This window comes from Gallus gallus, chromosome 26, assembly GCF_016699485.2.
Source record: "Gallus gallus isolate bGalGal1 chromosome 26, bGalGal1.mat.broiler.GRCg7b, whole genome shotgun sequence".
Lineage (NCBI taxonomy): Eukaryota > Metazoa > Chordata > Aves > Galliformes > Phasianidae > Gallus > Gallus gallus.
In genome coordinates this window covers 4,597,551-4,622,636 of record NC_052557.1, presented here as the reverse complement: position 1 = coordinate 4,622,636, position 25,086 = coordinate 4,597,551, and the positions used below count along the sequence as shown (strand labels likewise).

The window sequence follows — 25,086 nt, the reverse complement described above, 5'->3', positions numbered from 1 at the left end:
GAGATGAGATGATTGGGTGAATATCTGCTTCATTCCCTTTACGCAAACCTCTGAGCTTGAAGAGGGTTTTCTTCCAAAAGCTGAAGGGTCCCTGGCACTTTGGTGCATATTTGGACTGTCCAGTTATTGATGCAGAAAGAGGCTTCATATGGTTGCTGTCACAACCAGCCATGCATCCTGCAGTTCATTTGTAGCTGGGCCAACTGGGAAGAGCACACAATCAAGGATGGAGTTGAAAGCAGACGTTGCTGCTGCAGTCCAGCAGTGGCCTGTCTGGGTCAAAATGAAGGAGCGAAGGGAGACATCCCAGTAAAGTCACGTTAATGGATCTGCTTATAGAAGTCCCTTGTAGTATTATTCTTGTGGGAAATGGTCCAAGAAGCAAATCCCAAAGGCTCGTGTTTACTTTCTTATTTACTGTCACTAGGCAATATTCCTTCCTGGATGCCACAGGTCAGCCAAGAATCCTCTTCAGTGAAAGAGAAGGGCAAAATGGGATGCTGTAGAGAAGGCTCTGGCCTGTAGTGAAGCTTCTGCAGGGTTTTAAGGAGCAGTTTGCACTGCAGGTGGAAACTCTTCTTGTTCTCCTATGGCAGGGCAAAATTAAGCCTAGGGTAAGGATCTGGGTCTGTCAGAAATACTAAGTGCCCCTTCAAAGCAAACAGCTTGCTCTCTGATCTTGCTGGACACAGTAAGCATGGTGCAGCTCTTCCTGTGCTTTCCCTGCCAGACCTCCCATGGGTATCAGTCCACTGCAGATTGATTTGCACTGGCTGAGCTCCTAGCCCAGCAAGACATGCAGTTACTTTCATTTTTAGCCTAATGGAATGTATTATTTTCCACCCGCTCAGACTCTTTTACAGTGATTTCATAGCTCCACCTGCCTCAGCAATAATCCCTGCAAACTTCCAGTTACACTGAGCTGATCTGTCTGTGCAATAGGAGTATGCCTTCAAATCAAATATTAAAACTGGAATCCATTCTGTGCTGGATGTTGCATTATACATTGAGAAATTTCATTTCTCCAAGGGATGGCTTGCAGCAGAGAGCACACTGAGGAAGTAGAAGTGTGTCTGTGTTGTTCTAGCACAAACACAGCTATTTGAATGAGCCGCAGTAAGAACAGAATTTGTGTTAGAACAGGAGGATAAAATTGGATTGAAATTGGATATATTCAAGTACATGCCATTGATCTCATCAGTCCTTACTTTACATATGTTAGATTTCCTGCTGCCAATATAGAGAAGCAGCTCTAAAATAAGCCAAAGGTATGTTAAATGGAGAGCAATATGTTCAAGCGGAATTAACGATGTCACATCTAGATTTGTTTGAGAGCCAGAAATCATGTTGGAGCTCTGTGTTGCTTGACACTGTGTCTCGTTCACATCATAGCTATGGGTGTCCCTTGTGATGTTGTTCATGTAGCCTGGGTGAGCAAGAGGGGGTTAAGACTGCAGGTAGGAAGAGCACAGCTGCTTTCTGCTGGCTGTGTGGGGGTGACCTCCTGCGAGCAGAGCTGGGTGAGGGCTCCCACTGGGCTCCCAGCACTCCCAGTCCTATGCTCCTGGCACTGGCATGGCTTGGTAGCCCTGTAACTGTGCCTCAGTTTCTCTCCTTGCCAAAAGGGAGGCCTAAAACCTATTAGTTTGCAAAGATTAATTACTCAGGCTCTCCAGCATGCTTTGCACTTGTCAGAAGGACGATGATTTCTCTAGAACTGGAAACCCTCCTTCTTATCTTTCCCACACTTGCTGCTTGCCATCTGGCTGAAAAAAGGCACAAATCCTTCGTTTAATTATACTGCGCATTTTATTATCTCACCTCAGATTTTGTTGTTAATCTCTTTTACAGATTTCATGTACATAAGTGGAGTCTTTTAGCTTCACCAAGCTGTATCTCTTTTTCTTCTGATGCTGCTGATATCAGTCAGCTGAAAGAGAAGAAAGAACAAGTGTCCTTAAAATTTGTCATTATGCTTTATATATCATTTCCTCCTCCTCGGCTCCTCACCTAAAGAGCAAGGAGGCAAACTGAAATCAGCACAGACAAAGTAGAACAGCAGCTCCCACAGAGATGAAAGGACCCTTTTGTTGGGGGCGTTTAAGTCCAAATCAGACAAAGGTCCAGAGAGAACACTGGTAAGAATTCCATCACCTTCCAAATCTGGAATAGCTGCATCCAGCATGCACCTGGATTTTTCCTTTTGCAATTCCCAAACGCTAAGAGCAGATCACAGGGCTGGATTTGTTAGCACTCAACACCTTTAGCTGCAGCTAATTCACTCACGATAAGCCCCTGTGCAGGGAGCAATGTGTTCATATACGGCTGCAGGTGCTGAGGTGCCTCACCTGTGCAGGTTGCATTATAAGCTCTGCTGGAAATTGCACCCTAAAGACTGAGGACTTTTGAGAAGGAGGAGTAGGGAGGTAGGAAGCAGCTGGAAGCTGTTGCAATGCTGCTAACAGCCAACATCATCTCTAGGACACAGGCAGCACTCTAAGAGAGCATATAACCTTCCCAGAAGAAAAGTGTGTACATGAGAGAGAGTGGGGTATCTGAGGACTCTGTAAAGTGAGCAAACATGACACAAAAGCCCTTCTGAGGAATATAAATATCTCCATGATGATGAGCTGGTGAGAGGAGAGAAAGGCAGAATTCCCAAGGCAGAAATCAACCCCCTGCCAGTACCGTTTGGGGTGTCCTGTAACACCTCCGTGAGCAGTTTCTCCAGGACACCTTGGTATTTTTCCAGCTGCCTCAGTATGAGCCACATCCCAGCTCTGACAGGAACAGCTAGCTGCAGAGGAAAGAAGAATATCAGAAGGAGGAGTGAAGCAGAGCATGGGCAGGCAGGTCGGGGTGCTTCAACCCCACTTTGCTCACGTCAGTAGAGGGTCTAGGGTTGGTGTGGGAGGAAGAGGATGATCATTATATCGGGAAAAAAAAACAGTGTTTTGGAGTCAGCCCCATCTACTGCCGATGCAATTGTGTGCCGTTCAAAGTGCCAGAGCTTTCGTATATTGGATCATCTCTAGTCTGACTCAGAAATACAGATAAAGGCACCTACTGGCAACAGAGACTGTAAAGAAGAAAAATCATTTCTACACCTTATAATCCTCCACTATCTCACACCTTGACCCTTCAAACATCAGCTTTACTGATGCTGGTGAAGCATCCTGCATAAAAAGAGGCTGAGGATGAGACATCACCCTGCCTGCAGCCTGACCGGCTGTGAGCCGTGGCTCAGATGTACCCAAAGTAAATAGAGTTGTTCCAGTCATGGCTGGAGGCACAGGAGGGCTCATGGTTGCATGGGCATTGGGTACTGGGAAGTGCCAGTTATTTAATGCTTTGAGCTGTGAATCCTTGCTGTTTAAATCCTTTTATTGATCGCTGGTGCACCACGTTTGGGAGAGCAGTTGCACATTGACCTGCGTGTTGGCCAAACTCCATGGCCTCTCTGCCTGTCCTGTGGTTTGGGCTGGACCTTCGCACTCCTTTTTTTGGCAGAAGATGGTTCTGCTGACCACAGGAGCGGCTGCACTGACCAGACAAAGAGCTCCCTGCATTCAAGTGGAAAAGCACAATTTTCAGACTTAGCTAACCAAGTAAGCATGCCTTTGAGGGCTTAGACTGACACTTTAATCCCTAAAATTGGCAATTTTCTGCTCTGTATACAGCCTTTGGGGGGTGCAGCTGCATGGACCCCAGTTTATAAGTAAGATCCTGCCAGTGGAGAGGGCTGTGAGATAGGTGGTGAGCGACACCAGACAGCTGATGCAGAGCTGCCTGAAAGAGTGACAAGTTAAAATCAGACCTGCTGAGCTACAAATTACTGCCTTGCAGTTGGCTGGCGTTCCCTGAATGGCAAAGAAAGACCTCATGTTGTTTCCATCTTCCTGTGCGAAGGTGGAGGCTAGGTGGGTCTGAGGGGTGTCCAGGCTGCTCAGTGTCTAAGATAATTTATGGCATGGAGGTAAAACTTTTCTCTGATGAATCCTTGCTGGGTTGCCTGGCAGAACTGGTAGGAAATGGGTGATATTGCTTTACATGACTGTGAGCTCCATAATACCACCCACTGTCTTCTCATGTGGCAGCTCCAAGTGTTCGTCTGTAGCCAGGACCCACGGGACATCTCTTGGGCTGTTTGTCCCCACTGCATGTCCTCATAGGATCCTTAGAGCCACGTGGTTCAACGTACCTGGATAGTCTTCATCCCGTCAACATCTGCCCCAGGTTGCTCAGAGAAGTCGTCTTCTTCCAGCTGCTGCAGAGGTGTCAGGGATTTCTTCTGTCCTTTGTTTCTCTCCTTTTCCTGCAACCCCACAGCAGAGAGCAAACTAAGGCAGTGATACACAGCATCATGTGAGCACCAAACATGCTCAGTGATGTGATGCCCTCCAGCCGTGTGCCTTGGAACAGGGCACAAAACCCAAGGAACTGGTGGTCTAACTGCTGTCTGGAGCCAATGCAGCATGGTTCCCTGGGTGGGTGTCTGGGAACAGACCCATCAGCTGTGGTCATAATGGCTTTGGGGACGGTAATGCTGATATGCAGGAAGGGCTGCAGTGCTCAGTGTAAGACTGGGTCACAGGATTGCAGGCAATGATCTGGAGCAAACATGACACTCCTGGACAACTGCTTTGATCTGTGCAGGACAACGCTGTCAGCAGGAAGGGATTTACTGATCTTACAGAGCTATTCCACTGGCCCAGTCCTAGTTCTCTTCTGTCACAGTGGCACTGAAGTTTAATGGAAGCCTGCACACCCTCACTGTAAACAGAGAGTTCTGTGCATGCATTACATATTGCCAGCCTTTCTTGGAAGTCTGCAAGGTCAGTCCTATCACATATATGGGGCTAAACTTTGCTTCAGGACCATCCCTTTCTTCCTAACCTGAATAGAACAAAACAAAGTTGCTTTGGGATAAAACCAACACGACAGGACACGAAAAATGCATCATTGTCTGTGCTCAGTGTCGTGCTGACTGCTTGCTATGCACTTGCTTTGGTTTGAACGTGTGCTAAGACTGATTTCACCCACGTACCTCTGGAAGCCCCTCAATCACCAGCAGACACATAGCTAAAAGGGTAACGATGTATGAACCATCTGGGGACTGTGCGTGGGTCCGTGTCCTCTCCTTCAAGGAGACTGAAGGATATCTGTGCTTCCCACAAGAAGAAATCACTATCCAGCAAGCAAAAAGGTATTGGAAAAAAGATTTCACCCCTGTATCAATGGATTGCAGTGTGCGGGGGAAGCTCCCTTTGGCTGTGTTTAAGGAGAAGATGCAGTCTCTGAGGCTGCCTGCCTGACACCTTTCAACAGTATTAGTTTCACATCAAAAGGAAAACATTCTCTCTGCACATCCCAGAGGTGACAACCATCTGGAGGATGGTTAATTATTTGTTACAACAAAAAGACCCATCAATGTGGTGATGGGAGGCTGCAGCTCCTTTTCAGAAATTACAGCCACTAGCACGGAAGAAAGAAAAACGAGACCTGCTACCAGCAGATGATATCCTACACAGGTTTTCTATTTCTCATGTAAAGGAGTCCCGGATTTTCCTTTCTAGTCTCATACCTTACAAATTGTTTCTGCCATCTCCCATAGCCCTCAGCTTTGGAACGAGCAAGGGATTGCCAGAGTCACATCTCCTGTTCTAACAGAAGGGGTGGATGATGGGGATGACATTGGCAAGGTGTGCACTGGCAGAGCTCAGGAGGAAGAAACCTCTGTGTTATTCTCCAGCGCGTGTCTCATGTATTACCTGCATTTTCTGGATGTCGCTCTGGGTGAAGAAGGGCACAAAGCCTTCAGCCTGTTCTGCCAGCACTGACATCACGTACAGCAGGAGCAAACCGGACACCGCCTTCTTCGAAGCCATTGCAAGAGTCTGAACAGCACAGGAAGGAGGATGCCAGGGTAATAACAGAGAGGGCCATTTAATGAGAAATCCCTTTGGCTTTTCATCAGTTGCAATCTAATTTAGCCACCAGCTAACTAAAGGTATATTTACTCTTCCAGATGCTCCTAAGCTGAGAATAGAAGCATCTTGACTGACAATTCGCTCTCAAACCGTTTCTTGTAAACAGATTTGTTCTTGAGCAATATCTCCAGAGACTGAAAGCCCAGCCCTTCAGTACTGTTAAAGACTCCTCTGTTCTGCAAGCTTTAGCCCTCCAGCTGTAGTGGTTTAAGACCTGCATACATCCAGAGCAAAACACTCCCGTCAATCCCTCTGACAGCAAAGGAGGGAGTGATGCTGCAGGAGAGAAAGAACAAACTACAGCTGCTTTGTTAAATTTTGTTTTCATATCTCTTGCCCCTGAAAACCTGCACTGATGGGCTCAATCTTTTAATAAGCCTCATTGGGTCCAAGAGAGCTGCGAAGGGCGTTTGCCAGCCTTGCTCCATAAAAGACGAGTATAAAGGGCTTTAAAAGCTACCTTCTGAAGTGATTTAACAGTGACTTCAGATGGGAAGAGAACTTATATAAACATTAAATGCTCTCTTTAAATATTAAAATATTCTCTCTGGATGCATTTAATGAAGTCTGGTCCCACAGCTTAACCACTCTACCTGATTGGAACCTGATCCTTAATTAGTTTCAAAAGCCTCTCTGTTTGGACACCATTAAAAAGACATCGTTAGGTCAAATTTGACCCCTAAATGAGATTTCACATAAATATCAGCTAGTATTGAACTGAAGGTGGTGGAAGTTAATAAGTATTCCCCTCTGCAGCACTTCCCAGTCCCATCCATTGCTGCGTGCCAGGCCAGGGAGGGTGATGGGAGTGGGTTTGGATGTGGCACCCAGACAAGGGCAGCTCCTCCCTGCCTGCCCACATCCAAGCTGTCAAACCAGGAGTTGCTGCAGTGATCAAAAGGGGATTTTCTCAGGTTCTCCCCCTTGTAATACAACGTGTTGATATGCATATGTGCTGATAACACGGTGTTATCTCAGTGTCATCAATCTCTTGTGCGGCTTCATTTATTCTAAGATTGCAATAAAATACTGCCTTATACAAAGAGATAAACTCAGTCCCCTCCTTCATCTCTTATTGACTAGCCCTCTGCGAATTGATTCTCTCTCTTCCTCCAGAGAAACACCCCCACACATTACTCTAGTCAAAAATATATCTTTTATGCATGTCCCTTCCTTAGTTTGTAAGCAGGACATGTCTTCCAGACCTGAGATCATCAGCTCAGTGCCTCTCCAGGCGGATACGTACCTTGTTGTTTGTGAATTTGCTTCACAGCTACAAAGAGAAAGCACAAAGCAGAAGGATCCCAGGTTCAAAATCAGCACAACAAAGCACTGCGGTCACACGAGGCTGGGTGAAGCAGTGCCCAGCTCTCCTTATGGCTGCATAACTTGGGGTGAAATGCCAATCTGGGGGCAGGAGGGTGAACATCTGCCTGGTTCTGGTGTGAGAACAGTGGCAAGATGGAGCTCAGCTGATGCAAAAAATCAAACTGTTACTGTCAGTAGGAACTCTGTGACTTAAGTTTGAACTGTTCAAAGCAGCTTCCCAAGTGCAGAGGGCACCCAGGGCTCACTGTGTCTGACAGGTGCTCATGGTGAGCAGGAATTGATGGAATTGATGCTCCCACCATGGGAGAAGAGCAGAAAGCACCTTTCCCCTTGCTTAAACATTGATTTCGTTTCCTCTTCCTTGTCAGAGCTCTCTCATGTTCAGCAGCAGCTGCTGAAGCCAACCCACAACACCAGCACTTATCTGAGCGCACACTGCTCACCCCACTGAGCTGGCAAATGGAAGCTCAAACCATGCATGCACCCACCTGGAGAGCACTGCCCGGGATGCTGCAGGCCAGACCTCTTCTTGTGCCTTGTCACACCCGGCTGGGATCCTGCCCTTATATACCCACACACAATCACATGCCTGCACAGTGCCCACACTCCTAAGCACCACAGAGCAGCTACCTGGCATGCATGGAAACGGGTGCAGCAGATGGGCAGCACCTTTATCTGCATCAGGTTTTTAAGAGTTTCTAGTTTCCAGGGTGATCCCCATCCCTGCCTTCCCAGGCTGCTGTCTTTTGGTGGCAGCTGTTCTCTGCATGGTCCACAGCTGCAAATGGCACTGAGAGCAGATCACACTCTGCCTCAGCTTCCCCATCTATAAGATGGAGAACTTCCCCTCTCCTAACTTGTCTATTCAGATCATGAGCCCTCTAGGATAAAGCTTTTGTGATGCGGGTATGTCAGCAGTCAAATGATGTCATTCTTAATTGTCTTTGTACTGTAATGTTAACAAATCACGATAACAACAAAGCCACTAAAATCAGCACAAGGCAGAATGATGCCTGACCCTCTGGCATTGTGAAAGCACTGATTTAAGGCAATGAATACCCTGGCAGGATCTAAATATTGATATAATAAAGAAAGCTATCCGTGCTAAAGCTATACCAAAAGCTTTATAAAGTGAGCAGACCAGTGGGGAGATGCCAAGGCAGCATGAGGGATTTATCTGTCCATTCTGCGTCCTCCTGTGGCCCATTCCCTTAATAACAGCATCTCACAGTCCTGAACACATCAACACCCCTCAGGGACAAAACTGTACACCAACACCTCTCTCCATACAGATGAGGCACAGAGGTTTGTCTAAGACCTCATAGGGTTGCCTTTGGTCCCACAAAGCCATCGGGCAGATGCTGATGCTGGGGGATTTGGGATCAGGTCCCGGTGCTGCTCACAAACCAGCAGCTGTGCACGAGGAATCCCAAGAGGCAGCAGCCTCAAGTGGGGGAGATGGAAGAGGAAAAAATGAGCTGGGGAAGCAATGAAAGCCTCCTGCATCAAACAGCCCCATGGGGCGTCGTGGCAGGGGAGCGTGGCTGTGTTCTGCCCGGATGGCTGAGCACTGAGCAATGTTTGCTGGAGACGAGAGGAAAAGAGCTATGGCCCAGGCCTGTAAAATGTCTTTTCTCACCTATCTCCATCACAGCTGGTCGATACGATGTGTACACACCGCACCACGCGCTGGGCCTCACAATGGGCTCACTGCTGCCACTGCAATCAATACTGCTCAGTTTGGGCCAAATTCTTCCTTAAAAGACATGGCAGTCGCTAAGATCCCCGTGCATTTATTGCAGCTTGTCGCTGGGCAGCAAAGCGGGCTTGGAGATAAAACTTCTGGAGTGTTTTCCTCCCTGGGACGGTGGGTATGTGTGCTGATGAGAAGGGGGTGGCCGGTAGTTGTTGGCTTGGTTTGTTTCTTACCCACCTTTGCTCCAGATTTTGTGCAAAGCCCATTTGACACCAATCCCTGTTTTAATTGACTTTTTTTTCAGTATCTTTTTTATAGTTATGATGGATGCAGCTGACGAGTCAGCAGATGGTGTTGGGAAGTGACAAATTACCAGGAAAGGTCACTTCTGCAAAGCACTAAACTTTCCCATGTCTTTTCCCCTTTTACCTCAAAAATGTGGCTGCCTGGCAGCTTTCCCACCCATCTGTGATGAAGCTTTCCGCGTCGGAGAGAGCAACCTTTAAAATAAAAAAGGGAAAATGAGAATTAATCATATCTGAATTAGCTGGGTGCTGTCGGCCAGGTTTGCCTCTTCGTTATGCAAGCGTGCTCAAAAGGGAAAGGAAAGAGAACTGAAAATAAGGGGCCTGACTCCCCCCCTCCACATTTTCCCTTTACATTTGCCCGTAAGGACAGGCTTGGCACACCCCATTGCCGACACAGAATGAAGATACATGAAAATAAAAGTCACAGCTGGAAGTCTGACCCCCAGCATCGTAATGGGAGAAGTCTGTCCTGCTGCGGTCCCATTAACAACTTGAAGTCTTTAGGCTTCCCAGAAGCTCTCCTGGTTTTATGAAGCAAAATTGCAGCAGAGGTGAGAAGCTTCACAGAAAACGGATGTGCAAAATGGAGTTGCTTGCAGTTCTGTGAAGTTAAACGTTTGCCATAATTGGGAGTAATTTAACAGGAACCTGGCAGTGGCTGCGAAGCCTGTTAAGCCATGTATCAGTGGCAATGTCAAGGAATCAGGGGAAAGCGAGTTCTCTGTGCCAGCAGCACCGAGCATTTGTCTCCATGTCCTGCACTTTTCCCTCCAAGTCGCAGTGTGTGTTTGGGGTTTTTTTGGCAGGGAGGCTGCATGAAAAGCAGGTCTAGGAGCCAGCATTGAGCTCCAGCCCCAGGCAACCACAGCGGGCACAGAGCAGGCAGAGTGCGAGCAGCTGAAATCCCATATTCTGCTCTGCCCTGTGCCTGGGCAGGGATTTTGTGCCCCCCAGTGAAGGCTGTAATGTTGGAGTATCAGAGCCATAGCAATAGCCTCGATAGCTGCTATGGGGTAGATTGCCCCCTGTTCCCCTATATAAAACCTATGTGCCTGGGGCTGGCATATATGAGAAGGAACGACTTGCTTTTGTGCTTGGCAGAGCCTGGTTTGCTCTCACAGTACCACCAGACCCACAGCAGCCTTTAGGATTGCATGGGTTTGCCTCCCCCAGTCCCTAACTCCCCTTTCCCAGTGCCTATGGGAGCACTGGTCTCACCCCACTCCCATCAGATTATTTTTGCTTGGGTCAAAAACCCGGCGCATGTGCTGCTGAATGTGACATCTGCAGTCATGACTGAAGTCGATGTGGGTAAGGAACTCATTCCAGGCTCTCTGCTTTGGAAGTAGGAGCAGAAAGCTCTTTCTCACAGCCCAGGCAACATCCTCCAGCTGCTGTCTCTGCATGGACGCATTACAGATTTAGCAGGCGCTGCTGTCTGTGGCTGCCGAATACTCCTAATGAATAAAGCACCAGTGGCAAATTTTAATGCAGTTTTCAAAATATTAATGCTGGATAAATATTTGAAGAATCACAGGCTTAAAACACATGTTAATTTGCGGCATAAATATTTTAAGCATGCAAACATTCCCCTCCCGTCCCCACTTTTGCTTCACGTCCACTTCCATTTCTCCTCGGTGGCGTAATTCATGGTAATGCATGGCCGTGCAGGGAGAGAATCAATAGCAAGGATTTAACTCCTGCTGACGCCCCAAAACAGCTCACCCTCCTGGTTCTAGCGGCTAATAATGATCTCTTGAATTAATGGGGAGTTTGTCTCATGTTGTTCCTCTCTCCTCTCACTCTGCTGCTTGGTTCCCATGGCCAGAAGCTCCTTGTGCTGAGGGCAGGGAGCTTCTAGGTGCAGATATGGGGGAGGAGGTGGAGGCTCTGGATGTGTGGCAGAGGATGAGGAGCATCTCAACACCACCTCCCTGTTGTGACACACTTATGTACCTGCAAGCACAAAGCTCAACACCAGCATCTCCAGATGGAGCAGCACCACCACAGCAGAGCAATGGATGGCCCTGAGTTACATCCCAGCACCTTGCTGAGTTCCTCTGGGCAAGCAGAGCATCCTGAGGGTCTCCATCCATTGTTTGGAGCCTGGAACATCTGTGCTGCAAAGCCTCTCTGCAAACCAAGCCTGAGCTGACCAGAAATGGACATCCCAGAAGTGGGGGCACCTGGAAGCTCTGCCTGCTGCCTCCACACCTCCAGGCCTGCAAAGGTTATAACATGAAATGCTTCTGGACACAGCCTGGGTGGATTTCACTTCTCCATGAGAGGTAGAGGAGAATCAGGAGACAAAGTACCCCATTTCCTAATCGTTACATTCCATTTAAGAAAAAAGAAATATAGCACACCCAGATTTCTTTGCTTATAAAAACATTATAGTCTTTCAAACGGGGAAAAAAATAAGGGAAAAAAATGATTTCTTGTTTTGTTTTTCTTCATTTTTGGTCAGTCCTTTGCCATTCTCTCCCCAATCTGGAACGAGTGAAGAGAGAAAAGAGAGGAGGTGAGAAAACAAGATGGGATGCAGCTCATCTGTTTCCATTTTGGTTTCCAAATCCAAACCACCAGTTTTGCACTTGAAGGCTCAGGAATATTTTTAGGAACATTGGAAAATGCAGCCTCATGCGCAGTGGGGGCTGAGCCTGGCTCTTCCCTTGGCTGTCACTGCGGTCCCCTCGCACCGAGCAGCCCCATCCTGCATTCATCCAGCAGCCCTGGGCTGAGGCTCTGCAGGAAGGGACACCCTTCAGCATTTCAGGAAAGGAGTTTCCCACCCCACTCACAGGGAATATTTATTAGGTTTGATGAAAGACCAATTTAGCCTTTACATGCAGCAGGCACCCACTGACCTTTTATTTTCATGTTACCTCTTTGTACCTGCCCCTACTGTTCTGCATCAAATAACAATACATCAGGTTAAGCATAGCAAGACGAAAAGCTCAGGCACTGAGAAGTACATTAAATCGCTGCTTTACAGGGCTGCTTGCACTGCCAGATCAGCAGGAGGATGATGTATGATATTCTTGCTCACGTAGGATACAGAATGCAGCCTGTGATCCCCTTTGCAGGCAAAGTTTGCAGGTACACCCTGTCTTCCTGCAGAAGGCAGCAGTGCTTTTGCTGAGGAGGGAAGGGGAGTAAAAGCCGAGGTAATAGCATTCAGGATCCAACCTCCAGCATTTGCAGTTGTTGGCCATGGAGATTATCTGTCCACGGGAGAACTGTAGCATGAAAAGACCTTGCTGCTCTCAGTGCTGCCAGCTCCCATGAGATTTCCCGATACGGTGGACTGGATTATGCTGGATGGCCAGGATTTATCACTGCTTTCAATGGAGAGTCACCCTTTTCATTCCAGAAACCCTTGGCTGTTAATAGTGGTTTATCTGCAACAGGGGAGAAGAGTTTGCTGCCGCTTTATCTCCTTTCAGACGTTCACGACAGCAATTCATTCTGCAAGGCAGCAAGGAAACAGGGTCAGATGTCTTCAGGGTGAAAAAGGCTGCACATGGCAAGATAATGTGCACACTGAGCACACTGGGAGAAACCCAGAGCCTAGCAAAACACTGCAGGACATGGGAACACCCACTGCAAAAGTCAGACAGAAGCAGAATGATCTGCAGGGATAGGTGGGTCCGTACAGGCAGGTGATGGTTCCAGCACAGGACTCAGATTTGACAAACCACCTGCTTAATCTGTGCCTGTTTTGCTTAGGTGATGAATAGCAACCTCAGTGAAAGCCTCTCAACCACAAAAGCTTTAGAGAACTGAACAGTAAAGATTGAGAATTAAGGAGAATAAATATTAATGAAAGGAGTGGGAAATTAATCATTTTTTCCAGGTGATCTTGCCATTACTTTGCTCAGCTGTGCAGGGCTGTTGCATTCACCTCCTCTCTTGAGCACGTGCCCTGAGTCCTGGTGGGAGCACAGGGATGTGCCACAGCACGAGACCACAGATTGCATGTGGGAAGGAAAATGAGGCAATAAATGGGAAGGGGATAGGAACTGTAAAAGAAAAGAGTTGCTTTACTAACAACTAGATTCATCCTGCAACAGGAATTGGTGCAAACCCTCCACTGGTTTTGATGGCCGGAGGCCAAGCACAGCACCAGGCTTAGCTCAGCCAGGCACAGCCCAGAGCCAGCATCGTTATGTAAAGGGATGGGGAGAGCTGGGCTGGGCTGGATGGAAGCGATGAATCCAATTATGGGATGAAGGGCAAAGGGAGAGAAGGGACACATTTGGACTGGAGCAAATCTCTAGAAGGCTTTAAAGCAGGGACAGCAAGAAGAGGACAAAAATGAATTCTAGTGCGGGATGCCCAGCCTCAAGCACAGCCAAGAGAAATAAGAGCCCAAAGTGGGGCATGAGGCAGGGAATAGGGCTCTGTTGGTGGCCAAGGCAGCGATATGAGGGCTTCTCCTCGGAAGACCCGAAGTGCCTTTGCTGGGAGCACCCACCTGGCTGCCCGTGGACCCATAGAAGTGGCGGAACACAGAGGTGGCCCCACCAAGCACCAGGGACAGCTCCTTCAAAAGCAGAAAGAAAGCATCCACCTGCATTTCCTCCATGCTTTTCCCCAAAAGATTACTCCCATCTGGCCCTCTCGCAGCAATCTCTGAGTTTCTGCAGAGAGAACCAAGGGCTGTGCACTGGAAATGGAAAAAAAAAAAGAAAAAATGACCCAGTTACGACAAAATGAAACAGCACGTATAAAACATCGCTGCAGAGGGCTGCAAACATCCACAATAAGGCCCTGAGGAATAACAGTTCAACTTCGAATGGGATTTACAAATTAAAAAATAAAAGATTATTCCTGTTTGCTTAAACCCCATTTTCTGACTGCTCAGCCCTTCTCAAAGCTGTGGCAAAGTGCTACAGAACAAAGGTGGTAGAGCTGCACTCCTGCAAACCTTCAGTTAAATGGAAAACCTTCCTTTTGCCTCTCAGACGTTGCAGTTCAGTGTCTGCCCCTGGAAGAGCCCGAAGAGCAGAGCCCTAGCTTTCCCTGCAACCCCTCGCTAACTCCTGCTTGTGCTGAAGAGCCCATAAAACAGAACAAAACCAAGCAAGGATTTGATTTTTATTTTTCAGTTTGCAAGGCAAGGATCTCACAGCAGCAGGCAGCATCTTCTCACTTGCATTGCCCATCACCCTCGATGGTGTGTGGCTTGCTCCCTGGCACAGCTGCTGACAGACAGAACTGTAGCGGTGCTGATTTGGTTTGCTGGGCAGTGCTGGCTGCCCATCCTGGTGCTGCAGGGCTGGTGAGGCTGTCTTGCAAACCTGCCCACTCCGCTACAGCCCTCATTTAGCACTTAGTTAAAGGTGTTGACAGCACCATGCTGAGTAGGGCAGGTTTGCAATTGAACTGGGATTGCTCAGCTCCTTGGCAAGGAAATGGCAGATCCCAAGGAATTCCCATCTCTCCAAGGAAATCCTGCGGTTCTTGCAGGGATGTTACCTGGATCAGCAGCAGGAGGAAAAGCAGGGGAGGTTATGGGGCCCTGCTCGCTTGCCAACACTGCACACATGAGGTGTGGGTGGCTGTGGTGAAGCTCTCCCTGCTTCCCAGCTGTCTTCTGGCCCTGGTGCATCCATCCCCTGCACAGCTGTGCTGGTGAGAGCCTGGAGATGGGGTGTGAAGGGAACCTGCTTGGAACCCTGGAGATGGGGTCCTTCTGCACAAAGCTCCTGGTGCAGAAAGCAGTGCAGGAGACAGGCTTCTGTGCATTCTTATTTTTGAGGAAGGAAGCAAGGGCATGGCACAGAGCCTCTCTGCACCACTAGGTCCTTGTCTTGGGTGGATGCAGCTGTGCCAGCCCCGAGGAGCAGCAAACAGCCACAGCTGTCTGGGAGGTTAACCCATGCTGGGCAAGGAGCAGTCAACCAAACCAAACCACAAACACATCTCTCTCCTCCTTCTCTCTGCCACACTTTTAAATGTTTGATCTCCTGGAACGGATTGATCTCCAAGTTTGCGTGCACACATCCTGCTTTGGACGGGGCAGCTGGCAGCGCCTCACCCATCACGTCCTGTCAGCTCCACTCAGCCTCACCTCCACCGGGAGCTGCCGGGAACGAATCCAATTACAGGATAAAGGGTTTTCTTCCCCTCCATATGGTCTCCATAACGCTCCGGCTTTATCTCGCTTTAACCCCTTTCCTGGTAAGGGAGCTCACAGCCTGGCGTAAGCGGCTCAGCGCAGCGGCCGCATGTGGCTGCTATCTGATATGGGGAGGTGAGGTCTTCCAGGGGCAACTGCCCACGAGGAGGAAGGAGCCCCTCCAGAGGAGCGATGCAGAGCAGTGTACTGCAGAACCATCCAAAAGCACAGAAGCAAACACAACATCAGTTTGAATTCAGTGTTTGTATCTGGTGCTTGTGACCAAGGTTTAAGGTCCTGTGCATGAGTCCATCAATGGAATTTAAGCCCAGCTGCTTGCCTCAGGACTGACTTCTGTTGCTTTCACATTCCCCTAGCTCCACAGATCATTCCATATTTCCCTGGGCAAGTTGCTCCTTTGCTTTTGCCTAAGCAGCAGTGAGCAGCGTGCTTTGCACAAGGACAGGGACAGCAGAGGGCTCCCAGCCATCCCCTCCCATGGCTGCGTTGCTGAAGCCCGATGAACCAACCGTATCAGCTCAGTTATTTGATTATAATTATCATTTCTTGCTTTACACAGGACATGAAAGCCCAGAGAAGCTCAGGGCTCCTTCACGCAATGTGCTGACAAACAATGAATAAGAGAATCTCATCTCAAAGAGCTTAGCAAAGCAGAAAAGCCTGCAAGAGGGAAGAAAACCCTTCCCTTTCTTAAGGACGAACACAAAGAAACAAGCCTCTCCTCCTGCATTAAACAGGGCCTGAATTTTGCTGTTGCTTTCTTTGTCATAGAGTCGCAGAAAGCAATTGAGAGCTCTCTGGGAGACAGCCCGTAAAGTTTCCCTGCTAAGAGACACCAAATTAAAGCCATCACTTTCCATTTCTGTGACAGGGACACTGAAGGAAGCGAGGTTGCATTCAGGACACGTCCTGGAGGAACCAGCTAACCTCCCTGGTGTCATTTTCTTCTGCAGAGTTGATTCGAGGCCTTCGGCATTGCTCCGGTGGCCGCTGACCTGCAGAGAGCTCTAAATCCACATCGACACCGGCCTCGGGGGATTGGCCAAAACACCAACCTCAGCTTGTGAGGGAGAAAGCTGGGTCCTCGAGGACAGCTGAGAAGGGACAGAGCCACGCTCAGACCCTCCAGCAGCGCACATGTGGCTCGGGCTTACCTGCTCCATGTTCAGCTCCCCAGAGTGGGAGAAGTCCAGGTCAAGTCCAAGTGAAAGTCCTCTTGGTCCCACTGTTGGCAATCCTGCATGTGAAAGGTATCTGGGTGCCAAGCATGAAGCCAAAGTCATACCATGCATTAGCTGGAATGTGGAGAGGAGAAGGTTTGCTCTGGTCGAAGGAAAACAAAACAAAAAAATGTGAAATCAATAAATGATGGTGATTATACCAATAATAATCCTACTGATCCTTTCCCACAGTATCAGTGCACAGTCTGAAATAGACTTTCATTTTACCTCCTCCTCCCTCAAACCCGCTTCCTTTGTACAACTATATTACCCTTTAGAAGAATATGAGACGCTATAAAATGTGGCAGGAAGTCTCACAAAGAAACACTGGGAGGTGAAAATGAACTCTCCCATGAGATATCCATGTTTTTATATAAAGCTTTGGAGAAAAAAACAGATCTTTCATATGCTGCTGGCACAGACAGCAAAGTCCACGTCTTTTGAAGATGGACAATCGGTGATGCTTTCTATCTGAAGAGTTGCCTTCTACCATAGAAGTTGGGAATGGCACACTGGAATTGAAATTCACATCTGCACGTGCTTTTTTATATGCAAAAAAAACCCATGCTCAGCTGAGTCAGAATCCTGAGCGTAGTCAGGAAAGGCATGAAATAGGTGACAGCTTTGAGAAGTAGAGTTTGTGTAGACTGCACCACACAAACCTCTTTCCCTCATGGAAGATCTCATGTCTAAAGGAGACTCAGACTGGAAAATTCCCAGACTAGGAATTTCATGACTGGCAGTTTTGTGGGATGTGCGGGGAAATACTCCTGAAAGGCACAGACATCCCATGGGGATCTCTTATCTGAGGGCACCTGAGGCTGCTGTGACCCACTTACTCTTGCCATGTCCTAGTTCTGCTCCTCTGACCTGTGCAGATGGATCAGTGGGCCAGCGATTAGGGCATCATCCATCCTACCCACACCCCTCAGCCTTCTGCTCCTGCCCTCTACCTCCAAACCATTCCAGTCTTGCAGACCTCATTCCTCTAGCAAGACACTGTTGACTTTTTTCCATCTATGTTGCCTTGGTGGAGGGCAACAGTAGGAAGGAGGCTAGCAGCTTACCGCATTAACAGATCAGGGCCATTAACACCACCAGATGTCAGAGATTAATGGCAGAGCTTCACTAAGGCGCCTTAGGCAGGTCTCATGGAGAAGGAGCACCCATGACCCAGAAGGAAGAAATGGGAAAGAGCTTTGGCAGGATAGAGCATTGGTGCTCTGAGCTACAGCTGACCCTGCTGAGAAGGTTTCATGGTCTTGCGTGCTCTGGAATGGGAATCCCACACTATAAGATGTGTGCTAAGAGACCAGGAGAAGTTTATTTCCACCCCAAAGTGCCTACAAGCTGGTGCTGCTCTCTTTGCACCATCTCTGGAAGAAATTCAGGACATCATCAAGGTTTCCTTTCCTTCCCCCTCTGCATTCATACTCTGCTTCTCCAGCAAACTGCAGTACCTTGACAGGCTACTTCTAGTGTTGTGGCCAAGGACCCTTCCCAAGCCCTGCTAATCCTTGCAAAACTGCAACCAAAACAGCTGCCCAGCTACCTGGGACGGGAAGGACATGCAGATGGGAGCTGATCATCACCACCTCCTCGGGAGACCAGAAGGAAGACAGAAGAGGGTATGAAGCCCTTTGCACTCTAATGCAATCAGGGTGCAGCACAGCCGAACTGCCCCCAAGGTGTTCTGTTAACCAAGATGGCAGCCTTTGGGCTGGCAGCAGCTTCCCCTCCTGCCTTTGCCCAGTGCCGGGCATGTAGGGGGCCCTTACCCACACAGGAAGAGCTCAGTTGTGATGGAGACCTACCCAAACCATGTGGTGCTCACACTGAATCAGGCACCTGAAGCACAGTGTGGCCAAACTCTCTCTGCTCTTCCCCAGCAACTTGCCCAAGGGCAGTGAAGCAGAGCTGGGTACTCCTCACACCCCAAACACTTCAATGGAGTCCTTCAGCCACACAGGGATGTCCCAGAGGCTGTTATCCAACATGGACTTAAGCAAAAACCCATTTCTCCCATCAGTCATCCAAAGGACCTACTCCCACCTCACCACCTCTCTTCCTGCCATTGCCCCTCTTCCAAAGGGCTCCCCAAGCCCTTCCCTTCCTCCCCACAACTCCTTAAACAATGTTAAACACTTATTGCCAATTAATACGCTTTAATGCAGGTTTTGGGGCCAACTGACTACTTAGAGGGTGCTTAAACCATCAGCCCCTCTCAATCCCGTTGCCCTTGTCATACAAACTTAGCCTAGCCCCTAATCCGGCCTCCCCCCGCTCTCCCTCAAGGAGGCCCAAAGGTATAAAACCTCCCTCGGCACGCGGCACCGCCGGCCCTTGGCACGGTGCGGGGCCAACGCACCACCTCTCCTTCCCCCGGGATCCACTGCTGTTCTTAGTCATTAATTCAATTTCGGAGCCGGGGGAGGGATCTTTTGGTGGGGTATTTATTTATTTATTTATTACCGTTGGGTTGGGGATTCCCTCCCTTTTTTTTTTTTTTTCTTTATTTCTTTTCTTTTCTTTTTCTTTTTTTGGTAATTGGGGTTGAAACAAAATTCGTTACCATAGAGCGCTTGATTAAAAAATACCCTTAAACGCAAAGCAGCTGCCATAATACTGGCAGGATGAATGGGACAGAAGGTATCAATTTTTATGTGCCTATGTCCAACAAGACAGGGGTGGTGCGAAGCCCCTTCGAGTACCCCCAGTATTACCTAGCCGAGCCCTGGAAATACCGCCTTGTGTGTTGCTACATCTTCTTCCTCATCTCCACTGGTCTGCCCATCAACCTCCTCACCCTCCTGGTCACCTTCAAACACAAGAAGCTCCGGCAGCCGCTCAACTACATCCTGGTCAACCTGGCGGTGGCTGACCTCTTCATGGCCTGCTTCGGCTTCACCGTCACTTTCTACACAGCCTGGAATGGATATTTCGTCTTCGGTCCCGTTGGCTGTGCTGTGGAGGGCTTCTTCGCCACTCTGGGAGGTAATGGCTGCAGAGTGGGATGTGGGGGTGAGGGCCAGGCTGGGCAGAGGGTGGTCTTGGTTCTTTATAGACCTTTAGAAACCCAATCCCATACCCTCATGGGGCTGATGAGATGGCCTTGACTGCATGGGGTAGAGCTCCTCATGCACGGTGCTTCTTCCCTATGGCTAGAAGATGGAAAGGAAAAAAGATTTATGCAAGATTTATGCCAAGAAGCACCCATCTCACCGCTATAGCATGATCACTGCAAGGAAATGGGAGGGAGTCCTGGTTTACAGGATTAAATCTGGGGTTGTTTGGCCAAGCTGCCTGGCATGAATCCGGGGGTCTTGAATCTAAGTTGCACAGCTAACAAAGACCTGCTCGGGATGGCCATCCAGAGTCCTCGAGTCGACATCGTGCATCTTTGCCACCTTGTTCCAAGGTGAAGCATTTGGGAGGATTCCAAGGGGAAAGAGACATCCCAAAGTGGGAAAGGGACCACACAGAAAGGGATGGGTGTGGAGAGGAGGACTGCAGGACAAGGAGAGTGGTGACAGCTCATCTCAGGGCAAAAAGAAGCTGAGGCAGCCCCTACCAGAGGAGGCGTGCAGCAGCACAGGGGGGAAGGAGGATTCCAGGCTTTGCAACAACTGCTCAGCCCAGCCCCACTTGCATTTGATTTGGTTGCTCTTGGGAGCTTCCTTATTTCATCTCTCAGGGACACGAGCGTAGCTAATGCTTCACCCTTCAGAAAGCCCCTTTGCAAAACAGCAAAAATTCACTTTGCACCCCCAGCCCACACAGCCATCCAGGCCCACACAACACCTTCTAATTTATCTGACAGCTGCAAATCTTTGTGCAGAGACTCGCAGCCACTGCACGAACTTAACTTTCTTTTCCCCTAAATGGGATATTTCCTGCAATGATGCTGGTCTGAACAAAAGATGAATATTCTGTTAGGCAAAACAAAGCAAGGTGTCCTGATCAAAGCCAAGGACCAGGGAGTGGTTGGTCTTGGGCTCAGAAACCGTATGGGTCTGCACCATCTCCAGTTGTGAAAGCCTTTATTACTTACACTTCCAATTTTCCTAGCTAGTAAAGAGAAGGATGCTCCTGAGCACAGGGGAGGAAAGCTTGATGGGAAGCAGTCACTGAGCAGCAGGTCTCCAGTGAATCCTAGCACAGGGTGTAGTTATCAGCAGATTATCACAGCTGGGGGCATTAGCAGGCTTACAGCACCGACTAAACGCTCCCAATCCCCTGAAGTTTAATTATCCCTTATAAATACATGTGCACGTATGCCCACCCACACAGCCACCCCCCAGTCCAGCATTGATGGAAGACTCATGAAATACACATCGAAAGGCACCAACAGGTTTGGACACATCTGGTGTCTTCACCGGAAATTACACTTCCCTGCACCCAGGTGGAATTCTCTCTGTTGATGTTTTAAATGATTAAAACACCACAACGATCCCCTCCTCCATCACCAGCATCCCACTGAGGAGCAGATACTCCTCTCAGCTCCCAACCTTCTGCACGTTTGCAATAGATTCTCAGTTATCTAATAGGATGCTGGTTATCTGATCCCGATCTCCTCTGCTCTTTGCTGTGACCATGAAGGGAAGACCTAGCCAGGAGGAGCTCTCATCATCACCGGACCCTCTCTCTTTCCCTCCCTCCTGCAGGCCAGGTTGCCCTCTGGTCCCTGGTGGTCTTGGCCATAGAGCGTTACATCGTTGTCTGCAAGCCCATGGGAAACTTCCGCTTCTCCGCCACCCACGCCATGATGGGCATCGCTTTCACCTGGGTCATGGCCTTCTCCTGTGCTGCTCCACCCCTCTTTGGCTGGTCCAGGTGAGTCGGGGTACACAACCACCTTGGTGGGGTGAGAGGTGCATTCATGGCTATGGAACTTCCCAGCCTTCGCCCAAGAGGCAGTGGAGCGGGACAGGGAAGTGTGAGCTCATATGTAAGACCCATGAGGGCTCAGAATCTCCAACTGCAGCAGCCCTCCATGCTCTGCAGAGAAAGAAGGGCTTCCCTAGGCACTGCTCATCCCACCTATGATGTGAAGGGTCCATTTGTCCGTGTGGATCCTAAAGGGTATTTGAGTGACCAGCACAGTGGACAAGACAACTCTAAGCAAACCTGACTTGTGCCACTGTCCCAGCATTGCTGCTGGAGCCCCACAGGACTTTTCTCATTATTTCTAACATTCTTTCCCTGCAATCCCACCTGTCCTTCTCCCAGCATTGCAGTGAATTTCACTCACACTTGCACACTTCTGGCTCTTGCAGGCACCAACATCCCCTGCCAGGAGCCAATGCATCACCTAGAGCATAGGGGAGGAATAAGTTGGAGGTGTTTTCTCTAATGCTGCAGCTCCAGCCCCAGCTAATAATCTGCTGCAGATCTGCCCTGCGGGACATAGCGAGCCCTTCCACTTCCCTGGGTGTGGGCAGGAGGTGGCTTTGGCGCAGCAAAATCCTGCTGCCACAACCCTATGTTGGGACAGAAGCAGACAGCCCCTATCCAACCTCGGGTCAGCATCCCTCACCAGGCAGGTCCTTGGCTGAATTGCACGGTACCCTTAAGCCAGGGCCACGATAGCATGAGACAACACAACTGCAGGGATTGAGCTCCCAAGAGCTCAGCCCACTGAGCCAGCAGCTCCCATCCCTGCTCAGCATCCCTCCATCTGCAGAGGGAGCGAGCAGGTGGCTCCCGGCAGGCAAGTGCACAGCCACGTAGGAAGAAAATAAATAGCCCGCTGCCTGTGGGAGGAAGCAGTGTCACAACAAAACGATGCTGCGCACCCAAGCGCAGTGTGTCAGCGTGGTGCAAGCCATGGGATCTGTGCTGCAAAGCCAGTGAGGGCAGGAGCACGGGGCAATGAGCAGGGTGCAGAGGAGAAGCCAGGGAGCTGCTCCCACATGTGCCATTCTGGGAGTAACCTCATCCCTGGGGGAGGTGGTGGAATCCCTTTGTTGTCCCCAGGGAGGGTCCTGGTGATGGTGCAAACCTTTCTCGCTGGCAGGTACATGCCAGAGGGGATGCAGTGCTCCTGTGGCCCTGACTATTACACCCACAACCCTGACTACCACAACGAGTCCTATGTCCTCTACATGTTTGTCATCCACTTCATCATCCCGGTCGTGGTCATCTTCTTCTCCTATGGGCGCCTCATCTGCAAAGTCCGAGAGGTAACACCCGGAGTTGGGGGGTAGAGAGGTGGATGGGGACAGGGTGGGCAGTGTGAGCTGGGTTGGATGTGTGGTGCCATGGAGGAGTAAACCTGGGGGCTGCCCCTCACCGACCCCCACCTGCAGGCAGCCGCGCAGCAGCAGGAGTCAGCCACCACCCAGAAGGCAGAGAAGGAGGTGACGCGGATGGTGATCCTGATGGTGCTGGGCTTCATGCTGGCCTGGACACCCTATGCTGTAGTGGCATTCTGGATCTTCACCAACAAGGGAGCAGACTTCACCGCCACGCTGATGGCAGTGCCTGCCTTCTTCTCCAAGAGCTCCTCTCTCTACAACCCCATCATCTATGTCCTCATGAACAAGCAGGTGAGATGTCCCAGGGCACAGCCCCTCGCCTGCCCTGGGCTCCGGTGTCACCAAGGGCACCTCAATCCCCACCAGCTGCATCTCAGCCCGGGGAGCAGCAGAGCTCAGGGTTGCTGACAGTTCTCAGTCCCACAGCACACCCTCACCATCCTCGAGTGCTGACACGCTCCTTCTATCTTCCCAGTTCCGTAATTGCATGATCACCACTATCTGCTGTGGCAAGAACCCTTTTGGTGACGAAGATGTCTCTTCCACCGTATCCCAGAGCAAGACTGAGGTCTCCTCTGTCTCCTCCAGCCAAGTTTCACCTGCATAGACCATGGACAGTTTGAACTGAGTGACGGCCGAGCTTGGGGACCGAGACATCCCCACACCCACAACCACGTTCCACTCAGTCACTCCCCTGTGCACTGAAGCCCTCCCCTGCTGTCCTGTGTGCTCCCGCCTGGCAAAGCAGCTGTGCATGTGCTGCTGCTGCTTCCCTTGTCCCCACCTGTGTTGTCCCCCTGGTGCCAACGTGGCCCTCTGAGCTCTCCCACAGCCCTTCCCCTGAACACTACACACCCTGCACATCATCACCGTGCTAAACCAATCCTGACACAAGAGCATGGGAAGGGGGAAAGAGCAACCCGAGGTTGGTATGGGGAGCGGGAGGAGTCCCTTTGTAGCACCTTCTGGTCCAGAAAGGAGATCTGAGTCTCTGACCCTGGGTGTGTATGCAAACACCTTTCACAAGGTTCCCATGCAGAGCTGCAGGGTGGGCAGCAAGGAGGGTAGATATTTCTCCCACCAGGGCATCATGTCTATCCCGTGTTCTTCACCCTCTATAGCACTTCTGCAGCACCAAAACCCAGCCAGATCCCTTCTCCAGCTCCTGGGAGCTGCTCAGCACTTGGGGATATTCCCTACCCACCCCAAGTGCCAGCAGAGATCCCTGCTTGCTTCACATCACACTGCAACAGCAGTGGGAAAGCCCGAACTTGAGTATTCTCCTCCCTGCTTCCCTGTTAGCGTCGCCCTCTCCTCGGTGCCCAAGGGAGTGTCTCCTTTCCAAAAAACAAGCATACAAAGACAGCACCACTGCAAACCCCAGCAGCATGAATCTGTACCCGCAGTGCTCCCAGCTGCCCCATCCCAGTACCAGAGGATCCATCCCGGCAGAGCTGCACATCCCACTGACGGCACCGCTGGCAGCGATCGATACCCGCGGTCTTTATAAATCAATATAACAAATGGAGCTGTGAGAGGGCTCTGCTTCAAGCCCGACGCCCCGTATCCCCAAGACAACACTGTAGATATATATATTTTTGTCTTGGAACCTGTAAATATTTGCTCACATCCTTTGAAGTCTCTATCTTTCTCAGCCCTTTCCTTCTCCCAACTCCGAGGCACAGAAACCATCTCTCACCTTGGCTGCAGCCGGACACGCACCGCCAGCCTTGGAGGGTGGCACCAATCCCCCAACGCTTTCCTGTACATATTTTATAAATAAATAACATCGTGTCAGCACAAGGACTGCTACAGCTGAGAAGTAGGGATTAAAAAAAAAAGTAGGAAATAAACAGAAGCAGCACGGAGAAAAATAAAGATGCTCAGTCTTCGTCCTTTCTCTTTGGGCTGCACTGGTGAGATGCTGATGTCTGGCCAACAAGGCACCGTGCTGCTGCTGGAGATGAGCCCGGAGCTCTCCCAGAAGCCAGGAAATGGGGATCTGTGGGGTACTGAGCCCAGGTCACAGAGCTGAGACCAGTGACCATCCCCAGTAATGTAATGGTTCTATTAGCACCAAAAGGTTTGGAGGCAGTAAAAGACACGGGGAGGGCAGAGGGCAGCTGTATCACAGCTGAGGG

General features: G+C 49.8%; 2 protein-coding genes and 1 long non-coding RNA gene across 3 annotated transcripts; 1 reads left to right on the top strand and 2 right to left on the bottom strand.

Moving 5' to 3' along the window:
* Nucleotides 1–1,790: 1,790 nt before the first annotated feature.
* On the bottom strand, nucleotides 1,791–7,860 carry MLN (motilin). The gene is made up of 5 exons (NM_001397618.1): nucleotides 7,808–7,860; nucleotides 5,772–5,897; nucleotides 4,202–4,315; nucleotides 2,689–2,797; nucleotides 1,791–1,930 (listed from the first exon to the last, which is right to left on the bottom strand). The coding sequence occupies exons 2-5, from the start codon at nucleotides 5,886–5,888 to the stop codon at nucleotides 1,923–1,925; spliced, it is 348 nt and encodes a 115-aa protein (NP_001384547.1). The 5' UTR covers nucleotides 5,889–5,897; nucleotides 7,808–7,860; the 3' UTR covers nucleotides 1,791–1,922.
* Nucleotides 7,861–10,821: 2,961 nt separating this feature from the next.
* Nucleotides 10,822–18,244, bottom strand: LOC101750261. Its single transcript, XR_001470200.3, has 3 exons — nucleotides 16,623–18,244; nucleotides 13,801–13,992; nucleotides 10,822–12,791 (listed from the first exon to the last, which is right to left on the bottom strand). It is a non-coding gene; the product is annotated as an uncharacterized LOC101750261 (long non-coding RNA).
* Nucleotides 18,245–19,192: 948 nt separating this feature from the next.
* OPN1MSW (opsin, green sensitive (rhodopsin-like)) lies at nucleotides 19,193–24,820 on the top strand. Its single transcript, NM_205490.1, is given in 5 exon segments — nucleotides 19,193–19,682; nucleotides 21,353–21,521; nucleotides 22,705–22,870; nucleotides 22,997–23,236; nucleotides 23,421–24,820. Coding segments are annotated over 5 exon segments (1,068 nt in total). The 5' UTR covers nucleotides 19,193–19,321; the 3' UTR covers nucleotides 23,553–24,820.
* The last annotated feature ends 266 nt before the right edge of the window (nucleotides 24,821–25,086 follow it).

Bases quoted from the DNA above. Each gene is read 5' to 3' on its own strand.
- MLN (NM_001397618.1), bottom strand. From the start codon at position 5,888: ATGGCTTCGAAGAAGGCGGTGTCCGGTTTGCTCCTGCTGTACGTGATG. The intron at 4,316-5,771 runs GTAATACATGAG...GTGGGGTTGCAG, and splicing joins GCGACATCCAGAAAATGCAG to GAAAAGGAGAGAAACAAAGG. The intron at 2,798-4,201 runs GTACGTTGAACC...TTTCCTCTGCAG, and splicing joins ACGGGATGAAGACTATCCAG to CTAGCTGTTCCTGTCAGAGC.